Below are 23,107 nucleotides of genomic sequence, written 5' to 3'. Positions count from 1 at the left end.
CTCCCAACAAATCAGGCTGCGGAAGCGGTCCCTGCCGAGAAGCTGCAGCGCTCAGGCAAGCCCCGAGTTCGCTCGAGCGGCTGAGTCACGCTCCCCGCTGCCCGCAGCGGCGATTTCCACCCACAGCGTCCAAGCGCACAGCCTCCCGCTGCCGTCGGCCCCACGTGAGGTGAGCCCCTCGGTGGATGTCAGGAGCAGGGGATGCTCAGGGGACGGCACGGCCGTGGCACACGGATGCTGCCGGAAAGGAGCTGCAGCCCGGTGGCTCTGATGGAGGCTTGGGTGCGTCGCAGGTTTGGCAAGTGTGATGAAAAAAAATCCCTTCCCTAAATATCAGTTTCCATCAGTCTTCATGGTATGAAAGTATATTAACTTTATTTTTATATATTAATTATACACTGTGAGGTGATGAGGAAGTGGAATTTTACTGGAGACTTTGGTATTGTTTGTGCTGAAGTAAAACAAACAAAAGGACAGCCCGGCCCTGGAAAGAAGGACTTGGCTTCTGGGAAGCTCAGAGCGGTCCGTGAAGGATAAGGGATACCCCAGTCAGCCCAGGTAACGCCAGCATCCCGGCCCCGCTGGCACGTCCTTGAAACCCTCCCGGCGTCGCCTGGTGTCACCGACCAGTAACTCCAGCAGGACTGACTCCAGGGGCGCCTGGATCGATAGGCGAGCGGCAAGAACGCCGCAGAAATAGAGCGGGTTTGCAAAGTTTCGCTGTGATTAGCAACCGGTGGCGTGGGCGTTAGCGATTAGTCAAGTCCTCTCGTACCTGCGTGTTGAAGGGTATAAGGACCCTGCGTAAAACCACATTCGGTTGCCCCAATTTGGCTTGGACCCCTCATGCGCATGAATAAATATTTACCCTTGTAATTCCACGCTTCGCATCCCAGCCTCCCGCCTCGGTCAGCACAGGCCAGCTGTGAATCTTCATACCACAAGCCCCCGGTGAGGAACCTCCCTGTCACACCACGGGCACTACACGCCCTTCGGCTGGTGCGTCCCACCTCCCCGTTTCAGGTGCTCTCCTCCTCCCGTTATGCTCGGTGCCCTAAACGAACCGGCTTCTCCCCTGGATTTGCAGCCACTTAACTTGCATTTGCCACAGAATTCGCTTAACAAACCCAGCATTCACCTTGCTCGGGGAACGTGCTAAGCAGCAGCGCCAGGCCAGGAAGGCAGCCGAGGCAGTGGGTGCTGCAGCAGATTTGGCCGGTGGTGGCTCAGCGGCAGGTATGCCAGGCAGCCCGGGCCACTGCGGCTCGGAGCGAGCCGAGGGTCCTGCAGCGCTGGGTCGCAGCCATCCCCGATGGCTTTCGCTTTAAAACATCACGGGGCAGCATCGGGAGAGAGCTGGGAAGAGAGATGTCGCTGGTTCTCGGGCTGGTCTGGGGCTGAAGCCCTGTGCCACCCTGCACGTTGCGATGGGCTGAGGTGCTGGAGCAACGCGTCGAACAACCAAGCAGGGTCCAAAGGAAAACGCAGTGGTGCAATCGCATCCTTTAGCTCGCTTTCCAGCAGAAGCACGTAAGTTAGCACGGGCCATCTGTGCAATGAGTTCTTCTGGTTTCCTTGAACAAGAGCAAACAGCTGAGACATTTTGCTGGAAGAACACATGACACCAATAAAGCAGTAAATAAAATCCATGTGCGATGCTTTGCAGTTCAGTTGTAATTAACTCTGCACTGCCAAAAGAACTGAAGCCAGAACTGCGCATTAATTACACGTTAATGTGAGTGTTCATCCGCTCTCGGCTGGCTAGCTCTCTGGAGACCGTGGCTTTTATTTCATTTTTGCATATGCCAAAACCACCATGGCCCAGTGGGACCCATGTGGAGCCAGCGCGCTGGGGCGGTTCCCGCTGCTCCTCCTAAAAGCTCAGCTAAAACCCAGCAAGGCTGAAAGCAAATCCTGGCAAGTTAACGTCCGTTTGCGACAGCAGGAGGAACGAGGTTAGAGCATGAAAGACTCTGGCCGCTCTCGGGGGGCTGCGCCCGCACACACGTCCTGTGCCCGAGGTCAAATTCAGCCAGATTGATGTTTGTGAACCAGAATGCTTTTTGCTGCCGAAGAGCAGCAAACGTCCTGCCAGCGCCGTGGAGCCTCCACTGGGATCAGCCCCTGGCTCTGGGTCTCTCCTGGCAGTGACCCCGGCTCTGTGCGAGCCCCCTCTCCTGCCGGGGCTCGGTCCTCCCAGAAGCTGTCGCGGTGCTGACCTGGCGTGGCTGCTGCTGCTGTGGGTGCTGGAGGCTGTCCAGTGCGGTGGACTTCAGAGCGGGGAGGACACGTCCATCCTTGGATGGGAAGGCACTCAAATGTCCTCCCAGGCGAGGGAAGACACGTGCCTTGGTCTGCCAGGGAAATCATAGAATCCCAGACTGGTTTGGGTGGGCAGGGACCTCACAGCCCACCCAGTGCCACCCCTGCCATGGGCAGGGACACCCTCCACTAGCCCAGGTTGCCCAAAGCCCCATCCAACCTGGCCTTGAACACTGCCAGGGAGCCAGGGGCAGCCACAGCTTCTCTGGGCACCCTCTGCCAGGGCCTCAGCACCCTCACAGGGAAGAATTTCTGCCTCACATCCCATCTCCATCTCCCCTCCGGCAGCTTCAGGCCATTCCCCTTGGCCTGTCACTCCCTGCCCTTGGCACCAGCCCCTCTCCAGCTTTCCTGGAGCCCCTGCAGGGACTGGAAGGGGCTCTAAAGTCTCCCCGCAGCCTTCTCTTCTCCAGGCTGAACCACCCCAACTCTCTCATCCTGAGGTCTCCAGAGCAGAGGTGCTCCAGCCCTCACATCATCTCCGTGGCCTCCTCTGGACTCTCTCCAACAGCTCTGTGTCCTTCTTGTGCTGGGGACCCCCGAGCTGGACGCAGCACTGCAGGGGGGTCTCCCCAGGGTGGAGCAGAGGGGCAGAATCCCCTCCCTCGACCTGCTGCTCACGCTGCTGGACATGCAGCCCAGGACACGGGTGGCTTTCTGGGCTGCCAGCGCACATTGCCGGGTCATGGCGAGCTTCTCGTCCCCCAACAGCCCAAGTCCTTCTCCTCAGGGCTGCTCTCCATCCATTTTCCGCCCAGCCTGTAGTTGTGCTTGAGATTGCGCTGACCCACGTGCAGGACCTTGCCCTTGGCCTTGGTGAACTTCATGCCGTTTGCACGGGCCCACCTCTCCAGCCTGTCCAGGTCCCTCTGGATGGCATCCCTTCCCTCCAGCGTGTCAACCCATCGCACAGCTCCGTGTCATCAGCAAACTTGCTGAGGGTGTGCTCGATGCCACCGTCCGTGTCACCAACAAAGATGTTAAACAGCGCCGGTCCCAGTACCAACCCCTGAGGAAGAGGAAGGAGGTCCCTCCCACATCTTCCCCCCATGCCCCAAGGCATCATTTGGGCCCGCTTCTCTGAGGAGTTCCCATGAAGGATGCCTCCTTCCAAGGGCCTTTCCTGAAGCGATGTCAGTGGAGATGGAGCCCAGCACTGGGAGGAAAGGAGCATCTGTGGTGGTGGCACCAGGGCCACCAGCCCTTCCCTGGGCAGGGCCAGGGGCGCATCCCACCAGGGCAAGTGAACAGGCGCAGAGGAAAGCAGGCATGGCCCCTCTCAGCATCCCTGGCGCCGGTCCTGGAAATAGTGGCTCAGTGGCTTGGCTCCAAGCCTCATCCCGCTCCTTGGGCCGGCGGAGAATGGTCACAGCACCTGCCCGGCACGTGGCCAGGCCTGGTTTTGGGGGCAGAGGAAGGGTTTTGCAGTGGCCGGCACAGAGGGCAGGTACCGGCAGTGGGGGATCCGATGAGAGGATGCTGCTCGGAAAGAGCCTTTGGGAAGTACCACAGAGCCACCTCCCGCTTGCCAGCATTTTCTGATCTAAATCTCCATGAGATTTTTGTCTTTGCGTCCATCTCCAGGGCCCAGAAGGCACTGAGAAGCCGTGGATGCTCCAAGCAGCCTCACCTCATGCTCGGCTGCCCTTGCTGGGGCAGCCGCAGCCGCCAAAACTCTCAACCCCAACATTTGGGTCCGCTCCCTGGGCAGCAAGGTCTGCCAAGGCAGCAGGCAGGTGTGGGCAGCAGCTCGGCCCCAACGCGGGAGCTCCCCAGCCACCCGGTCTGCAGGAGGGGATGGAGCGGGGCGACAGCGAGGGCCTGGCGCCCTTTGGGGCACGCTGCCACTGCACAGCTCTTGGGGATGCCCCGGAGTGGTCCCCAGCTGGAGAGGAGCGAGGAAGGGCTCCAGATTTCCCTGAAGAAGAGACTCCCTAAACACGAGGAACATCCCGGCTGGGGCTGCTTCTCCTGCAGGCAGCGCAGGCAGCTGGTGGCTGTGCTGGGGCTGCCTCCCCCTGCCCAGAGAGCCTCCCGTGGGATCCCAGCACACGGGGGGGTGCGGGAGAGGGGAGAGGGGAGAGGGGAGAGGGGAGAGGAGAGGAGAGGAGAGGAGAGGAGAGGAGAGGAGAGGAGAGGAGAGGAGAGGAGAGGAGAGGAGAGGAGAGGAGAGGAGAGGAGAGGAGAGGAGAGGAGAGGAGAGGAGAGGAGAGGAGAGGAGAGGAGAGGAGAGGAGAGGAGAGAGGAGTCTCCCCCAAACCTCCATCTCAACCTCTTTCCTCACCCTGGCCTTCAGGAGAGCAGACACTGGTCCCCTCTGGGGATCTGCTTGGAAGAGTCCCAGGGGACTTTCCCTTTCCCTTTCTCCCTTTCTGCTTCCCCTTCCAGGGATGCATCCCCGCAGGGACGAGCAAAGCGGTGTGTAGAAACCAGGCATGGCCCCCAGATCTCTCTGCTAGTTTTATTTCGCAGGGACCCCGGGGGGCCCAGCTGCCCCACTCAGGGGCGGACCCAGGGGAGGTGGTGTGTGTGGTCCCCTGAGCTGGGCTCTTCCTCCCGGACCCTCCGCAGCCATGATGGATCCTCACGGGTCCCTGGCGGGGAGCGGAGCCGGCTGCGCCCGTCGCTGTCCCACTGCCAGGACAGGCTCCGGACACGCTGGCGGGGCACAGGGGGGCTGCGCTCCCCACACTCAGCGGAGAGGCTGCGGTGCCGGGGGCCTCCGGGATGCCGCTGCTGCCTCTGCCGCCCCTGCCTCTGCTGCCCCTGCTGCCACGGCCACAGCCCCACGTAGGGGTGGAAGCGGCCGTGGGGACTGTGGGCCACCCCGGCACGGTCATTGCCCACCCTCAGGCGGTGGATGGCCATGATGGGCTGCCGGCAGAGTGGGCAGGTGGCAGCGAGGGCGGTGGCAGCCCAGCGCTGGATGCAGGGATGGCAGAAAGCATGCCAGCACGGGTCCACAGCAGCAGGGTCTTCAAGGGGACCCAAGCAGATGGGGCAGGTGTCCCCCCGCTGGGAGCTCCTGGCGGCTCCCGGCACCGCCGGCTCGTGCCTGGACGCCTCCAGTGCTGCTGCTGGGACTCGGTGTCCTGTCAGCTGCTGGCGGGACTTGATGTCTCCTCTGCTGCTGGCAGGACTTGATGGGTGCCACAGGCGGGACTCGAGGGCTCGTGTTCCGCTGGCGGCTCTCGGTGGCTCCTCGGCCACTGGCGTTCCGCTGGCAGGACTCGACCTCTTGGGTGCTGCCCGCAGGACTCCACGTCTCGTGTGCTGCTGGCAGTGCGCCACGCCGGCGTGTATGGGTGCCCACCGCAAGTGATGTCATGGGGTGACTGTGACTCTCTGGTGTCATCACAGAGCTCTCAGGGGCGCACCCGGGGAGGGGCCCAGAAGCTCCTCGCCCAGCCTCAGACACAGACCTTGTGATGCAAAGCCTGTCCGGCAGCGTGCTGTCCCCGTCTCTCTCTTGTCCTGGGGAGCCCAGCACTGGACACAGCACTCCAGGGGTGGCCTCACCGGCGCTGATCCCCTCCCTCGACCTGCTGGCAATGCTCCTCCTCGTACAGCCCAGGACACCCTTGGCCGCCTTTGCTGGCTCAAGTTCAAGGTGGTGTCCACCAGGACCCCCAGGGCCTTCTCTGCAGAGCTGCTTTCCAGCCAGGCACCCTCAGCGTGTCCCGGGGCCTGGGGCCGTTCCTCCCCCGGGGGCAGGAGCCAGGGGAGGCAGCGTTGGGGTCCCCTGAGCCCAGCTCTTCCTCCCAAACCCTCCGCAGCCACGATGGATCTTCGCTGGTCTCCAGCAGGGAACGGAGCCAGTGTGCCCCTGCCACCAAGGCCACGGCCCCGCGTAGGGATGGAAGCTGCCGCGGTGACACCCCGGCATGGTCATCCTCTGTTGCCAGGCAAGAGGCCCACGCTCCCAGCTCGGTCTTTAGCCCAGGATTTCATCTCGCTCAGGGCGCTGGCTGTTTGTCCCACCTTTCCTATCGCATGGCAGAGAAGCCGAGCCCTGCCCTGGGCAGCCCACCATCGCAGCAGCTGTCCTGCAGCTTAAACCCAAGCTCCCTGCGACACCCCATTAACCCCTTCTTCCCAACTTCCCCCGTGCATCCTCCGAGTGCCCGCCATCCTCGGCCGTGCACCCTGCGGCGGTGAGGCTCGCTGTCCCGCCCCTCCGCTGTGCCGTCCCCATCGCCATCCTCTCCCTCCACCTTTTGAGGGTCTTTTTAGATGCCAGGCTCAGCTCTCAGTTACAGTGCCGACGTGTTTCTTCCCAGACCTGGGGTCCACCCAAGGTCCCAGCTTCACCTCCCCGCCGTGGGCCAGCCGAGCTAAAGGGATCGCCAGCTTTGCAGCGCATCAGCCACACGATACCTGCACACAGCGACCTTCACAGGAGAAATCAGAAAAATTAGCAGAAGCTCCATCTATGGCAGACAGCCCCCGGGCTGGGGATGCTGGAGCACAGGATGCCAGCAGAGCCCTGGCAGCACGGTATGCCCTCCGCTTGTCCCCAGGGCACGGTTACGCTCCGTCCGGGCAGGGACCCAGTTCCCCAGGTGGAGCAGGACCCTCTGCCGCCCTTGTTCTGCAGAGGAGGACAGAGTCTGTAGCGAGCGGGGTCCCGGTGAGGTGAACCTGCATGCAGGGGTCCCTGTGTTGGGTTTGTGTGGCAAGGTTTTGGTAGCGGGGGGCTACAGGGGTGGCTTCTGTGAGAAGCTGCTAGAAGCTTCCCCTGTGTCTGACAGAGCCAATGCCAGCCGGCTCCAAGACGGACCCGCCCCTGGCCAAGGCCAAGCCAATCAGGGCCTCTGTGATAACATATTTAAGAAAGACAAAAACAGTCAGAGAGAGCTTTTGCAGCCGGAGAGAGGAGTGAGAAGATGTAAGAACATCTGCAGACACCCAGGTCAGTGCAGAAGGAGGGGGAGGAGGTGCTCCAGGCGCCGGAGCAGAGATTCCCCCTGCAGCCTGTGGTGAAGACCATGGTGAAGCAGGCTGTCCCGCTGCAGCCCATGGAGGGAGGATGAGGGGGTGTAGAGATTCCACCTGCAGCCCGTGGAGGACCCCACGCCGGAGCAGGTGGAGACACCTGAAGGAGGCTGTGGCCCCGTGGGAAGCCCACGCTGGAGCAAGCTCCTGGCAGGACCTGTGGACCCGTGGAGAGAGGAGCCCACGCCGGAGCAGGTTTGCTGGCAGGACTTGTGACCCCGTGGGGGACCCACGCTGGAGCAGTTTGCTCCTGAAGGTCTGCACCCCGTGGGAGACACCACGCTGGAGCAGTTCGTGAAGGACTGTAGCCCATGGGAGAGACTCACGTTGGAGAAGTTCGTTAAGGACTGTTTCCCGTGAGAGGGACCCCACACTGGAGCAGGGGACCGATGAGAGGAGTCCTCCCCCTGAGGAGGAAGAAGCGGCAGAAACACCGTGTGATGAACTGACTGTAACCCCCATTCCCCGTCCCCCTGTGCCGCTGAGGGGGGGCGGAGGTTGAAGCCGGGAGTGAAGTTGAGCCCAGGAAGATGGGAGGGGTGGGGGGAGGTGTTTTAAGATTTGATTTTATTTCTTATTCCTCTGTTTTGCCTAGCAATAAATAAGATTAATTCCCTCTCTAGGTTCAGTCTGTTTTGCTCGTGACAATAATTAGAGAATGATCTCTCCCTGTCTTTATCTCGACCCACAAGTTTTTCGTTATACTTTTCCTCCCCTGTCTAGAGAAGGAGGGGAGTGCTAGAGCGGCTCTGGTGGGCACCCGGCCCTCAGCCAGGGTCAACCCACCACAGTCCCCCATCCCTGCTGGTTCTGGAGGCACCACCCCTTAGTGCTGGGAGCAGGGCCAGGGAGAGCGCTCAGGTAGCCCTAAGGGATTATACTGGTCCCAGTCCCCAGGGCAGGATGGGACCCAGAGCCCATTGCAGCCCAGCAGGGGTAAAGGCAGCTCCAACAGCTTTGCGGTTTAGCACCAGCTGCCCCCGTACGTTGCTTGTTCTTAAACAAAGCTCCCACGGGGTCCCCGTACCTTTGATTGGCAAGGGGACCATGGCCCCTCCAGGCCAGCGTAGCCAGTCAAGCACAACTGGGATCTCTATCAACATTTTCACTTCTTACAGGGCTCCACGCTTTGTTTCCCACGCACGCGGGGCAGTTTGCGCAAGGAGCTCCAAACCGAACACGGGGCGTTGGGGATCTCTCTAAAGCATCGTCTCCCAGCCACGCGGAGCTGGGGGAGATGCCCTCGCCGCCTCCCACAGCTCTTGGCTGGCAGCACCAGGACGCGGCCCCTGCCCAGCCACTCCAGCAGAGCAGGACAGAAGAGGGGAGAGAGCCCGGCAACCCAACCCTCCTACTTCAGCCCTCCTCCCAGCACCGCAGCCTAGTTCACGCTCAGCAGGAGCCCGAGTTACGGCCCAGGCGCCCATTCAGCATTGGCACAGTCGTTCCCTTTGTTCCTACCACCCAAAGCCAAATATCTCCCGGCAGTGGCCAGAGACAGCCTAGATGAAAAGTCACCTGCAAGCCTCGCACCTCTGACCATCCTGGCGAAAGCCAGCCAGATTCCGGCAGCCGGCGCAGCGCTCAGGCAGCGGCACCAAGGTTTCACAGCCGGTTTAGCTTCACGAGTTGAACTCAAGCAGTTTGTGTCCGAGGGCCGTAAGCCTGGCCGTGCAAACGGAAGGTGTTGTGCACGCCCACAGAAATGCTGCCTGAAGCGAGTCACCCCACCTGGCAGAAGGCAGTAGTCAACTTTCCTCAAACAAAGCTATGAAGGAAGGTGCGTTGCTTGCACGCAAGGCTCCTCCATGCCGCAAAGCCAATTCTGGCCAAGCGTGGGACCACGTAAGAGCAGTCAGCTCCCATCCTCCTCTCCCCACCCCGGGTCTCTTATGCAGGTAGCGCAGGACAGGGTTTCGTCTGTGCCCGGCCCTGCCAGGAGCCCCCGGGCCCCCCCCACTTCAACAGGGGCTCTCAGGGGTGCTGGGGGACACAGGCCCGGCTCTTGCAGAAAGGCCCAGGTCCTTTCTGAGAGAGCAGCGTTGCTCCCACCACCCGGCTCTTCCCAAAGGCTGAATGTCACCACGAACAGACCCCTCCTTGCAAGCCCAGCAGCACTTGAAAGCAGCCTCGCTTCGGCCTCCCTCCACCACCCCGTCAGGGCCACAACTCCCTCGGCCATCGCTGCCAACCTGTAGCCGCTGTGGGGGCGGAATTGAACTCTTTCAGACTAGCACAGTAATCAAATCAGTTTAATATATAGTCAACATACTGTAAATGCATCTGAACCCTACAGTATTGCTGTCAGCCGTGGCCATCAAGCCCAGGAGAGCACCCTTCTGGAAAGGCACGGAGAGGTAGGAGAATCGGGGCATTTCCCCGGATTAGTTGCAAGTGAGAATGTGCACGTGGGACCTTCCTCCTGGAGGCCCGAGATAACCAGGAACTTGTGCTTTTTGCAAGGAGTGCTAATGTGCTGGGACGAGTACAGGCACCTGGAGTAACAGCCGAGGCCTCTTGCTCACCAAGTCAAGAAACTCTTGCCGGCTTTTGCCTATACTAAAAAGAAAAAAAAGAGAAGAAGGAGGGGGACAGAAAAGCCTGGCTCTGTGCGCGTGAAGGGTATTTGGTGAGGCAGGAGCAAGAAAGATGCAGAACGTTGGTTTTGCCCTCGGCCAGGGACAAGGATTGTTGTTTGCATTGCTTTGGACTCCGTAACCACCCCAGGGGTGAGTGAGAAGAAACGTGTCATCCCCCAGTACTGCCACCACGTTTCCTGCACCAGCAGAGCAAGAGCAAAGCTCTGGAGCCAGCTGGGCGCCTGGAGTGGGGACAATGGTGACTCCAAGCATTTGGCTCATCCTCTGTGGCAGCTGAGGTGGCACCACGGTGGTCTCCTCGTGGTGGGGAAGGCGTGCAGTCCTGCGGCTCTGCGCAGAGGCACTGCTCACTGGGGCGGGCAGGTCCGGAGATGCTAATTATCAAATTTTGCATAAGGGTTCTCTTCCTTGAAGAGGCCTAGAAGAGAAGAGAGATTTGTTCAGACAGCAGTGGCCAGCGAGAAACCTAGTGCTTGGTAACAACTTTCTCATTTGTGCTTCATCCAGCCTCCCGCCCCGCAGTCCTTCCCAAAGACCTGCTCTCGCTCGAGCCGTGCATGCGGCCAGCACCATTTCACGCCTCCGCGCAAGAGGAGAGATCCGTTAAGGAGCCCGACCTGACGGCAAACCCCCTCTCCCCAGCAGTCCGTGAAAGCCCAGGTAAAGCAGCACAACAGAGCGCCCCGTCTGCACGCTCCTTCTGGTCCACTGCACTTGGAAGCTCAGAGCCCAGACCCAAATTAAATTAAAACTGTTCTTAGAGCTGCTCCTACACCCACCGACTGGGAGACAGCGGAGCAGGGCATGGGGCTGACTTCTGGGCCAGTGCCAAGCCCCCGTCCCGCTGCTGGCTGCTTTCCCTGCCCCAGCCCATCACTTTTGAGGAGAAACAGCCAGAAAGGACAAGATTGCCAACTCTGCGGTCAGGCTGCAGCGAGACAGAGTCCTGGCATGGCAACAGTCCTGGAGCACAGCTCTTCCACTTCCACATGACGTGCTTCCCCCACCCAGAGCTCCTTCAGGCACAGCTTTGCCTGCTCTGCATTCCCCCTGGATCTCCTGCCCAACCTGGACCTGCTGCAGGCAGAGGAAGGGTCTCCAGCATTCCCTACGGTCCTCCCCCCCACCAAAGCCAGAGACCACCACGCGCAGCGTGCAGGAGCCTGACGGCTCCCTGCCCCACGGCCACCTTGGAAGCCCCCAGCAGCCCCAATGAGCAGGCAGGAGAGACCCCTCCACCAGCCCCAGGCTGCTCCCCGCTTCCTCCCAGGCTGCTGTCCTCCTCAGGCAGGTCCCCACCTGCCCCAGGGTGGTGGGACTCCCCCGAAGGCCAGCCCAGCCCCAGGCGGGAGGCCGTGCACTCCCAGCACCAGGGCGGGGGGGCTGAGCCACCTCCCGGGGAAGCGCTGCCGGCACAGGAGGACCCGCTCTGCGGCCGGGCTGGTGCCTGCTCTGTGCTCCTGCGGCTGTGGACACCCGGGCTGCTGCACCCCGGGGTGCTGCCTGGCCCCCCGGCCACTCGCTGACCGCAGGGCCATGCCTGAAGGGCAGCAGCATCGTGGCTGGCGCTGGGCCTGCCAGCTTCTGCTTCTCCCCTCCAGCCAAGGCGCAGCAGCTTCTCCCACGTGGGGAGTTCGGAGGACACAGGTCCCAAGGCGGGGGTGGAAATCAAACACTGCCCTGCCCAAGGGGAGCAGCAATCGCGTGGGGTCACATGCTGTGACCTAAGCATCTCTATGCTTGCTCCCAGAGGCAAAGAGCAAGTCACTGAGACGGGGGAAGCAGAGATGGTGTTTTCCCTGCTGGCCAAGTCTCCTCTGCAGCTGTAACCATAGCAAGGAACACAGCTACTGAGGCTGCTCGATCCAAACCCTAGTCTGAACCGCTCGCATCAGCGCTGTACCATATTTTCTTCGGATTTCATCATGCCGTGATTTCATCTCTGCTCTCCTGCAAGAAACAAAGCAGAAAAACCACGCGTCAGTGACTGGCGATACAAAACCAAACAAGAGGAGCTACAGCTCCTTCTTCTTCCCAACCTAGGGAGCTCCAGGTTTGCTCAGTGTCCCCCGCCACCCATGTCCCTGTGGCGCTGGGGCCCACCAGAGCCCACGCACGTCAGCAGCCCTCAGGGAGCCGCGTACACAACACTGCTGGGATGCTGCATCTGCCAGTCATCCCAAAAAGACGTTGCTCGTGAGGTTTACATTTGAGCTAGGGTCGAAGCAGCCACCGACCACACACGTCGGGCCCCACGTGCCTCCTGGCGTCGCGTTTGACAGCACAGACAGGAGCCAAATCGCACCGCAGCCTGGGGCGGCGCGGCTCGCTCGCAGGGGAGCGGGGACCGCGGGGCAACCTCACCTCTCCTCCTGCCGCACCCGCCGCTTCTCCCGCTCCCTGGCCGCCCTCTCGTCATCCTTGTCTGGCCTGGCAGACAGAAGAGCCCGTTAGCAGCGCTTGGCACTCAGTTCTGCAACAGCACGTGGTTGCATCTGAGCTACTCCGAGAAAACAGGGAACCCCTCCAATACTTGCTTTTTGCTCTTTTTCTTACAACAGCAGCAGCAGCAGACCCCCAACGTGATGAGGATCATTCCTCCCACCACGGACATCGCAATGATCAGGGCTTCAAAGTTCACTAAAGGATTTGACAAAACACATTTAGCACACAAACACACGGCTGCCTGGAGTTACAATATTTACAAGCATAGGGTTACTGTCACCAGGAGCTTCAGTCACTGGGCTGGAGACACGGAACGCAGGATGGACATCGTTATCTATAGGTACGCACGTGTTGGCACCGGCACGTACACACCAGCTGAGCATACGTAGTGCTGATTACAGCGCTCGGTTACTGGCCATGAAGAAAGGCAAGAGCAAACGCACTCAGGTCAAACTCCTCCGGCAGAAACAGGAGCAAAGCTGTCTTAATCGCTAATCCGGGTGAACAGGAACCCATCAAGGGAAAAAAACTGGAGGCTTCCGGGCTGAGGAGCAACCTCTGACAGAGGCCACAGCTGGCACAGGAGTTACTGCCCGCAGGAGCCAGCCTCAGAAGTCATCCAGGAGGAGATGACACGGACTGGAGGCACTTACGGGTGTCTGGAGTCCTGGGGTGAGAGAGTGCGAGGCAAGATCCGTTGGGATTTATGGGCTCGGGGCCAGCAGTGCTGCTGAAGCAGCTGAAGACGGCTGCCGTGGCTTAGCAGGTCACCAGTGAGACCAGAAGTCAGCGAGCCACCGGCCTGCAGACACTTGTGTTTGGCCCCACGGGCAGGCTCACGTAGCCCCTCCAGCAGTCACCCAGCAGCAGGGAGGGCTGCAGGTCCACGTTCCCAGGAAGGCTTTGAGAAAGGCGGTATTTGAGACCTGACTGTCCACAGCGCTGTCTTGCCTCGGAGCTACGCAAAGCTTTCGTTGGCTGCCCTGCGACGGACCCGTGGAGCCATGCGGGGGACAGCCCAAAAGCCAAGGATCAGAAGTCAGCCCAGCGGAGGTGAGATGCCCAAACCTGCTCTTCAGCTCAGAAGAGTTTCTCCACCAGCATCCGTCTGTATCGGTGCTTCTGAGACCTTGGCTTTCACGGTGAGCCTGGGGTCCAGACCCCCCCCTTCCCACAGAGGTCCGTGGCAGAGCACCAGCCACTCCACCGCCCGGTGATAAAGGCTTAAGTCCAAAAACGCAGACTCATTTAAGAGCTAATCTCCCACAGGACTAATCTGCTCTAAAGCGAGTTTTGCAAGCTAAGGAACGCGTTCTTCTATAATGAAACCTTTTGTGAAGCTACTCACATACAAACTAGTATTTCAAGGTCTTACACAAGTTTCACAAAAGCATCCTGTAGCGCTCACAAAGAGGAGATTCTTCCTCCACAAGGTATGGCAGCAGTTTTAGCTCTCTTGTGGGTAGAGAAGAGAGCCCAGCCTCAACCGCGATAGATGTCAGGCGACCACAGTTCAACTCCAAGTTCCTCATCAAGGTGACGGGTGAGAGAAATCAAGCCCCAGCTTGCTTCCTAGCTGCCCCAGCCCCCAAAACCTGGGTCCTGTCTGAGCACGAGCATACCTGGTCTAAACAAGACAGGAATTTCTCCAGAAACCCACCAGGAAACAGAGCACCGAGGAGGAAAGGCAGCCAGGAGGTGACGTGGGTGCCCAGAGCTGAGCAGGACCATGGCACGCTCAGCACCGGGAGCCCACGCAGGCCTCCAGAGAAGTCACCTCACTTCTGGTTCCAGAGCCCCCGTGAATTTTACGAGCCTGCCTGGGACAGCAGCCACATGGCTACGCATGAAGAGCCAGCGGCAGCGCAAGGAAGGGCGCACGGGGCGCAGAGAGGAGCTGCTGAGGAGTCGGACACCGGGAAGGGTTGCACGGGCAGCTGCCTGCAGAGCACCTTCGACTCCTGCTCCCAGGCACTAGCCATGTTTGGAAGCCTCCATCACACCAAAGCATGAGGAACATATTTAGAGTTGCTAAAGCCCCACGGGTCCTTCTTGCCAGAAGGCAGGGACTGCTCACACTCCGCTTTCTCGCCCACGCTTCAGGAAGTTTGCGGAACCCTGATTGACTTCAGCCCGTCATTGCTGCACCAGCAGTGAGAAAGGGAGGCAGGGGAAACCTCCCACCGCCGCCGCACGAGCGGCAGTCAGTGCCACTTAGCAGCCAGCACGAGAGGCAGCCATCGCTTGAGCGCGATCCACTTACCCCAGCAGACACCCCAGCGCGCTGAGCGGAGCTCACAGAGGTCAGCCGGGGGGAGGATCCTTCGGACGGGGTACTCCACGCACCTCCCGCTGCTGGCACACCACAGGCACTGGGACACAGGAACCAGGCAGCACAGCGTTACTGGTGCACGGCAGTACTGCTAGCTAGCTAGCCGTGCTCTGCTTTTGGTAGCCGCAGCAAGACGGCCACCGCCGCCTGCTCCCGAAGGACCAGGTACCGCCCAGCAGCCCCGGGATGCTGGGGAGCAGCAGTTGCGTTCGGTCAGCACGGGCTGCATCAGGCTTGCCCACGCCAGGAGAGGCAGGCAAGGGGAGCGCAGATTTCTAGAGCGAGTCAAGGTGCCGAGAACCCTTCTCCTGCCTTGCACGACGGTAGTAATCACCAAATCCTTCATGTTTACTCCGTGCAGCATTTTTGGGACAAGGAGAAAGCTTTTGAGACAGCCACTCAACAGAGAGCTGGTGAGCAGGAGAGGGGGGTGCGTGCGCCAGCCAGGCGACCTGCAGCAGCTTTGCACCCTCTTCTCCTGGTGGCTCCAACCCCCAACGTCAGCGTTCGGTTGGGTTTGGTCAAACTGGTTCTGGCTAAATCAGCTGTGAGATCTGACTCAAGTTCAAGTTTGCCGATATCTGAGATAAGGCAGCAGAGGTTGGCAGGACACAGGTATGCATCCTGCACCCACCCAGTGCCGTGGCACCCACAGACCAGCAGAGGGGCAGCTCGGCCAGCCAGTCCAACCCACTCAGCTCCTTCACCGTGCGCATCCCCTGACGGTGTCTCCCATCCGTGAGGACCTCAGCAATTCCATTACTCGACTCTAAAATCGTATGACAAAATCCAAATGGTTTCTAACAACCTCTTCCCAGAGCCCCTGCGGGAGGTTGCCCTCTCACCGTCATGGGGGGGGGTGACATTTGCAGCATGCTCAGGACAAGGGCAGGGGAGCAGCCCCCCTCCCAGGGGAGGAACTGCTCCAAAACAGCCCCGCAAAAGCCCACGCCATGTTTTCAGGCATCGCGAAAGGCTGGGAGTTTTACCGCTGCTACTTACGGTGACATTTTTCAGACACTCCTCGCAGCTCCTGTTTGTGTACTGGTGACAATCTACAGGAAGGAAAAAAAGACACCTCGGTACTTTGAACAGCTTCTCAGTGGTTTAAAACTCCGGGCTCCTCAGAGCCGGCTCCTGCCCGCTGCTTTGCTCGCTCCGGGAGGTGGTGGCTCTCATCAGAGCAGCGGCAATGGTCCCCTAAAAGTCCCCTAGAAGTCTGAGCATTTGCTGTGGCCCGCAGCAGCAGGACAGCTGGGACACAGCAGGGGTCGGGCCGCAGGGATCCCGCGAGGACGAGGAGAAGCAGTGGGCAGGGTGTGCAGTCCCATATCGCCCGATGACGAGCGGCTCAAGCAAACAAGCCCCAGACGAGGAAGTTTGTACCAGGAAAAGCAGAGGAGCGCAAGGGGGGGACACGCAGCGAAGTCCCCACGGGAGCCCAGACCCTCCCGCTGCACGTGAGGGCCGTACCCTGCCCCAGCCGACTCATCCAAACCCTCCTTCAGCAGGAAACGCTCCAGGCGACGGAGCGGCACCGCAGCCAAGGTCTGTGCCCACGTTCAGAACCCGTTTCCACCCCATGTGGGGGAGGAAGACCCCCGCTATAGGCCACGGGCAGCTCCCGGACCACGGACAACAGTGTCCGCAGGGGATGCGGGTCGGCTGGGCGGGGGGGATGGATGAACACAGGACGAGGTGGCCCAGTCCAGCTGCCTTCCTGGGCTTGCTGGCAGCACTAGCTCTTCAGGGAAGTCTTCTACAGCACCCTGGCCTGCCATTTCACTGGTATGCTCCCCCAGATCCTCAGGAAGGGTGGTTTGCCAGCCCTTTAGGGTCGGTCATTTAAACCTCACCCCTGCCTAAAGAGTTGAAGCACCAGCCTGTTTGACTGGGATTTAAAAAAAAAAACCAAACCAAAAACCAACCCAAACAAAAAAGCACAAACCAATTTGCCTGACTACTCGGTAATTGGTGGAAAAAGGATCACTGCTTTGCAGTGCCTTAATCAGGAAGAAGTCAGTCCCAGAGGTGCTTGTTTTCCACGCTTGCAAGCAGCAAAGCCGCATTTTCTCTCTCCAGCTGGCAGGAGCCCTCAGCTGTGACCCACTGTCAGCAGTCACATGCTCTGCGCAGCCCTCCAAACAACTGGGCAATTCATTAACGTAGCTCCGATAAGGGTGTTTACACACTGCCCAGGGCCCGAGATTGCAGATTTTGAACACTCTAGGAAGCCGCTTCTTCCCCATTTCCCCAGCCGAGGCCGGAAAAGCACCCCCGCGCCTGTGCCACCCCTGAGACTCTTTGCTTGCTCGCAGTCGTGAAACAGCCCTCTCGCACCGCAGGAGGCCATCAGCGGGCAAAAGGAGAGCCTGGGGTTTTAACCGGGCTTCCCAGTGCTGCTCTGCTTTCCCCCGGGGCGTCCCCTCTCCTGGCACCCCCAGCTGGGGTTCCTCCTCCATTTGTGGGACCTTGCAGCCCTTCAGGATTGGGGTTTTGTCTGAACCTCAGGGGACCAGCGCACTCGCATAGGACGGCGCAGGAAGCACCGCAGTCCTCGGGGACAGAGGTGGGGAGAGCGGCTCTTGCTGTGCCAGAAGCCTCCTGGGTAACGCTTCTGCCACTGGCCTGCAAGAGAAGTGGATGGCTTGGGGCGGAAGGAAGAGAGCAGGACACATGGTGGTCCTCGCTCTCCTCCCAACCCTTTGCTAGAGCTTCCCCTCGACGCGGCACAGCACCCATGGGGCTACGCGACATCCTCCACCCACCGAGGAGAAGCAGTTGGCCACCCGCCGCTCCTCACCCGGATCTGACAGCATCCGCCTCCCTCGTCTGCAGGTCTCAGCCCGGGGCTCCCCCAGCCCGTCTCCCCTGTTCCGAGGGAGGATCTCCTCCGACGGGCCATGGGTGGGGGGCTGGCTGCCCAGGGGGGGTAACCCAGCTCCCGCCTGAGACCTGGCCGAGCCGCGGGCACCACTAAACGCACAGTTACATTGAGACAGCAGATGGAAAAGCAGCAAGTAAAGCCCCTCTTCCAGCACCCCGCCTTCCAGCGCCCTGCGCAGGATTGCACCCTGCAGAGCTCCCAGGCTTGCCCGTCCCCATCCCGAGTGGCCACAGCGCCTCGGCCAGCGGCCACCCCGTGCCCAGACGTCCCGCCAAAGCGGGGTCCGAAGCAACGGCGAAGCCACGAGTTTCGGGTGCTCTGTGAGCAGCGCCCGCTCCCGCGATCTGCTCACCATCCTCGTCCCCCGAGGGGCGGGGGGAAGCACCCAGCAGGGCCGGGACCACGGGGCTCACAGCTCCCGGCCCGGTACCGGCAGGGCCATGCCGGGACCCCGCCAGTGCCGAGCCCGGGGCCGCGCTTACCTCCCGCCACGTCCTGCGCGGCGGCGGCGGGCAGCAGGGCCAGGGCCAGGGCCAGGGCTGCGCAGGGCCCGAGCACCGGGGCCATGGCGGAACCGGGCGGGGCGGACGCCGCCGCCTATGTAGGGCCGAGCAGCGGGGGGCGGGCTGGGGGGCGGCCCCGGACACGGAGCGCAGGGAGCCGCCGGCGGCCCCGAGCACCGGCCGGAGCAGAAGGAAGGGCCTGGGGGCGGGGGCGGGCCGGGGCCTCGCTGGAGGAACTGCCACCACCGCCCCAGCCCGCGCAGCCCCGGCCCCCCGCGGCAGGCCCCGGCCCCCCGCAAAAGCCTCCGGGTTTTTGGGGCAGCGGGAGCCCGAACAGGAGAGCGGCCCCTTGGCTGCCCCTGGCTCCCGGCAGCGTTGCCGTTGTTAACCTGTACTTGGAGGGGAGTTTTCCCGGAGGCTTTGGCGGTGTTCGCGTGAAGTAAAACAAACGAAAGGACAGCCCGGCCCTGGAAAGAAGGACTTGGCTTCTGGGAAGCTCAGAGCGGTCCGTGAAGGATAAGGGATACCCCAGCCAGCCCAGGTAACGCCAGCATCCCGGCCCCGCTGGCACGTCCTTGAAACCCTCCCGGCGTCGCCTGGTGTCACCGACCAGTAACTCCAGCAGGACTGACTCCAGGGGCGCCTGGATCGATAGGCGAGCGGCAAGAACGCCGCAGAAATAGAGCGGGTTTGCAAAGTTTCGCTGTGATTAGCAACCGGTGGCGTGGGCGTTAGCGATTAGTCAAGTCCTCTCGTACCTGCGTGTTGAAGGGTATAAGGACCCTGTGTAAAGCCGCGTTTGGGTACTCCGCATGCCCATGAATAAATATTTACCCTCTAATTCCACGCTTTGCACCCCAGCCTCTCACCTGGGTTGGCGTGGACCAGCTGCGAATGTTCGTGTCACCCGGGGCGTTGGGGTCTCCCTCCAGGGCACAGGCAGAAGCCCGCTGGCCTCGAGCCTACGTGCTCAGTGTTCGAGAAGTGAGAAGCTGCATCCGTATAAACAGGGATTTTCAGATGCTGTAGGTCAAGAATAGAGCCGAGAGCTTTCCTGTGCTGGAGGCAAAGGGCTCGCACCGCTCGATTCATGCCCAGAGGTGCAGAGAGCCCAAAAGAAATGGGTTTCCTCTGTGACTGTGAGGAGGGCTGCGATGCTGCCTGCGTGGGGCTGCTCGGGGACCTGGTTTTACCCCGGATCCCTTGGGAACGGGTGAGACTACCACCACGTGTACATGGGCTTCTTGGCAGCAGCCGGGCAAAACTGCTGGTTCCCACAAGCGCACCCGTCCTGGCTTGCAATCCTGCGCCCGGGTTCCCCTGGGTAGTGTGGGGTGCCGTGTCCCCGTGGGGTGCTGTGTCCCCGTGGGGTGCTGTGTCCTCGCCAGCTGCTGCTTCCCTGCCCTGCAGTGACGGCTGAAGCCACAGTCCCTCGAAGCTGGGTGGGCATCAGGCTCCAGCGTAAAGGCACGCTGCGGCCAGGCTGATTCAGAACAAGACCAAGCTTTTTCAAGCAGACACGTGGCTGCAAATCTCCAGAGGGCATCACGCCCTGACACCACCAGTCCATCCCCATCGCATCCCCGAAACGCACCTTGCCCCCCTCGAGGTGCAGGCAGGAGCAGGCAGCCTGGCACGGGCAGCGGGACAGGGAGAGAGGAGCTACCCCCACCCTCGGGATCCCACGGAGGGACTAAGCACCGCACGGCTGTTTCTCTGTGGAAAGCTGGCCGAGTTGTTTGTGGCTGAGCGATTTTGGCCGTGGGGCAGGCATGGGGCGGCGTGAAGGAGCCCGTGGGTGGGAGGCAGCCGGCAGCGCCAGGGATGCCCTGCAGAGCCGAACATGGGTGCCAAGGGTGGAGCTCTGGCTTGGTGAATATCTGACTCCCCGGCGTGGAGTCAGCTTGGGGAGAAGGAATAAAAACGTGGTTTGGATTGCCCTCAACTAAATTAAGAAGACGATTAATATTTTTCAGCAAGGTGGAGAACAACCCCTGAAGACAGCAATCCCGCTTGAGCCGGCAGCGTCGCCGGCTGCCCCTGCCGCCGCCAGCTTTGTCGGGGAGCTCGTCGTCCACCCGCTCTGAGAGCTCCGCTCTCCCTGCCGTGCTCCCGGTGGCCTTGAGAGCCAGATGGGCCGGCCGCTGGCGGCAGAGCTCCTGCGGGCAGGGAGAGTAAACGGCCGATAGCGTTAGGTCGGCCGAACCATGGGACGTGGGGGCTGAGCCATGGGAGACGGGTGATGCCGAGGAGGGAACAAGCCTCTCTAGATTTTGCCACCGCAGGCGAGTGCTCTGACGCCAGCAGCCACCTCTCGCAGGTGGTTTGGGTTTTGGCAGCTCCTCGGGAGAAACACGGGGCTCTTTGCATGTAGCGGGGACTCGGGGGCTGCCGAAAAGACGGGGGACCTGTGTGTTTGTTCCTCCGAAAGCGGCTGGCGCCCGAGGCTGGGCAGGCACGGGCATTGCTCCGGCATTAGCGGGCCCGGGGAAGTCTCCTTACACGCTCGCCGAGCAAAGCCCTGACACCAGAGCCGCTGCCGGCCGGCTCGGGTGGCAGGAGGAAGCGTTCACCGAACCATTTCTGTTTGCAAAGTGCCTCCTTCGTTTGTCCTGGGTCCATTTGGGAAGCAACACTTGGGCTACAGAGCATCCCACAGCACGGGCAGGGACCCGGAGTGACACCCGTGGGCGAGCGCCAGGGCAGCGAGAGCGGGCAAGGTGCCGATGGGCAAGCTGGGGGAGACCAAACCCCGCTGGCCTTTCCGCTCCCTTTCCTTATTTGTCTCTGAAGGGTATTTTCAAACCCTTCAAGATGGCCTCAAGTGGTTTCCAAGGCGACGGTGCTAAAGTCATCACTGCCATGGAAACCCTCTCTTTGGCATAATATAAATATTTCCCTTGAAGGAGGCTGGATGAGTGGGCGATGTGCTATTTTCTAGCACTCCCTGGCTGCAACAGGACAATCTCCAAGAGATGGAGGGGGGCCGAGGAGGATAAAATTAGCTCCCCACGCCAGCCAGCGATGGAAAGGGGTGATTGCCAGCATTTCGGTGCAAAACCTTTGTGCCAGCAGGGTCCGAATGAAAAAGATTTACTTTGTGGGACGAAAAAGAAAAAAAAAAAGGGGGGGAAGAAACTAAAGTAAGGTTGAAAACAGTCGCTTTTCCTTGTCCTTCTTCAAAGCTCTCCCTTCAGTCCCAGCCCCATGTCCCCTCTGGCTGTCTTCGGAGAGGGGCTGCCCACGTGCCCGGTCCCCGATGCGGCAGGGCCGCCCCTGCAGACCCCCCGTCCCCCCGGTACGCAGCTGTCCCCACTGCCGCCCCGCTGTGCCGGCTCTCGTCAGCCACCGGCCGGGGAGGATTTCCGAGCTGCCGCGGGAGATCCCAGCGCGGTGGAGCGGGTATTTTCCTAAACAGAGACGGCTGCATTCATCACCGGGGCCGAGCGGTGCGATGGGCCGAGGCGTCCGCAGAGCCCGTCGCTGCGCGGAGGCATAAACACCGCCTGCCCCCCGAGCAGATGGCTCCTCTCACGGCCACGCTCCAGGCAGATACTGAAGGGCTTTCCTAACGACTAAAACCCCCCCGCCACCGAGCGCAGGCACGCTCCCAGGCCTGGAGCAGGGCTCCTCGCTTTCCTGGAAGAAGGGGATGCTCTCGCCTCGCTGGACCGCCCAGGCTATTTTTAAATCGCCGTAGCGGGCAGAGGATGGGGAGACGCGGCGCGGTGAAATCCCCCCCCCACCCCCATGCTCTCGCTGGCTGATCGCTGCCCTCTGCACGGGGGCTGGGGATGAACGCGGGGGCCCGGCGGGCTGGAGGACAGGGGTTCGCCCTGTGAACCCCCCCGCATGACCCCAGAAAGTCTCACGGGAGGCAGAGAGCCGCCCCGAGGCCCGTTTGCCCTCCCTGCCCCGGGAGGTGCTGCCGAGGGTGTCGGGGTCAGACCTCGGCACCTGCTTTCCTTTTTTTGGAAGAAAAAACCCCAAACCCAAACCCCAAACCCAGAACAATTAAAACGTTCCAGCTGCTGGCTCGGAGCAGCGATCCCAGATAAAACCCCAAGGATCTGCCGGCTAAATATAGCCTGAGCCCCATAAATTAAACAAAAGCTTTTCGCTGGGCTCTCAGAAAGCTGGTTCCAGCGGCAGTTTTATCTATGTAAGGTATAACTCTGGCAGTATTTGTTATTATTAGCCGTACCTCCCCCATGTCACCGACCTCCCCAACGCTGATGTTTAGGAACACAAATTTTGCAGAGCCAGACTTCTCCCTCCCGGCGGCTCCTCCGCTGCAGAGGGATCACACCTCGGGCTGCTTTCCTGCCTTCTTAGAAAAATATATAAAATCAGGGGTGGGGTTGTTGGTTTTTTTTTTTTTCTTTTGGACAACTTCTGATTGTTTGCTACTTGCCCATCTTGGATGTCCCGTGTTTTCTAGGGCTGCCCTCATTTAAGGCCCGTCTCAGGCATCTGCTTAATTTCTATTCCTGCCAGCTGTCCTGGGAGCCGTGCACGCTCAAATGAGATACTACCCGCAATGCAAAGGTGTTGGAAAGCTCTCGCAGATACCGTGCAAACCAACGCGCTTCTCTCCCCTCCTTTTTCTCAGCGAGGTTATTAACAATATTTTATGATGTTATATATATATATGATATTATATAGCCAATGACGTATGGCTTTCTGGGAGTTTTCTCCCCCAGCCCTATAAAGAAGTTTCAGCATCCTGCTGCCTCGGGCGCGCATGGCCGGATCGTGCGCAGGAGCGATGCTGTTTGCGTTGCCGAGGATGCCTTCGCACTGCTTTCTCTCCAACGCTGCGCTGGGCGTGAGGAGCACACCCGACGCCTGCTTTCCCATCCCAGATATTTAGGCTTTTTTTTTTTTTTTTTTTTTTGGCTTTTTCTACGAGCTTTTGCAAAAGTATTTCACTTATTGCACCCGGAGCTGCTCCATACCAAAGCCGAGGGCTGGCTCGGCCGGCGTGCAGCACCCCTGAAATCCCATCCCCTTGCTCCAATCC

The 23,107-nt window shown here is 60.6% G+C and overlaps 1 protein-coding gene and 1 long non-coding RNA gene across 2 annotated transcripts; one reads left to right on the top strand and one right to left on the bottom strand.

Moving 5' to 3' along the window:
• The first annotated feature begins 246 nt into the window (after positions 1–246).
• Positions 247–21,213, top strand: LOC142602874 (uncharacterized). The gene is made up of 3 exons (XR_012836689.1): positions 247–558; positions 19,017–19,297; positions 20,061–21,213. It is a non-coding gene; the product is annotated as an uncharacterized LOC142602874 (long non-coding RNA).
• PTTG1IP (PTTG1 interacting protein) lies at positions 9,553–18,237 on the bottom strand. The gene is made up of 7 exons (XM_075760645.1): positions 18,064–18,237; positions 15,697–15,749; positions 14,626–14,734; positions 12,455–12,557; positions 12,282–12,347; positions 11,821–11,867; positions 9,553–10,335 (listed from the first exon to the last, which is right to left on the bottom strand). The coding sequence occupies exons 1-7, from the start codon at positions 18,146–18,148 to the stop codon at positions 10,292–10,294; spliced, it is 507 nt and encodes a 168-aa protein (XP_075616760.1). The 5' UTR covers positions 18,149–18,237; the 3' UTR covers positions 9,553–10,291.
• Positions 21,214–23,107: the final 1,894 nt, after the last annotated feature.

Source organism: Balearica regulorum, chromosome 9 (assembly GCF_011004875.1).
Source record: "Balearica regulorum gibbericeps isolate bBalReg1 chromosome 9, bBalReg1.pri, whole genome shotgun sequence".
NCBI classification, from domain to species: domain Eukaryota; kingdom Metazoa; phylum Chordata; class Aves; order Gruiformes; family Gruidae; genus Balearica; species Balearica regulorum.
Note: the sequence above shows the minus strand (reverse complement) of the source record. Positions and strands in the feature narration are given on the sequence as shown.

Coding starts and splice junctions, on each gene's coding strand:
- PTTG1IP (XM_075760645.1), bottom strand. CDS start 18,148: ATGGCCCCGGTGCTCGGGCCCTGCGCAGCCCTGGCCCTGGCCCTGGCC. Junction 14,735..15,696: donor AGTGTCTGAAAAATGTCACC/GTAAGTAGCAGC, acceptor CCTGTGTCCCAG/TGCCTGTGGTGTGCCAGCAG. Junction 12,348..12,454: donor TGTAAGAAAAAGAGCAAAAA/GCAAGTATTGGA, acceptor TCTGTCTGCCAG/GCCAGACAAGGATGACGAGA.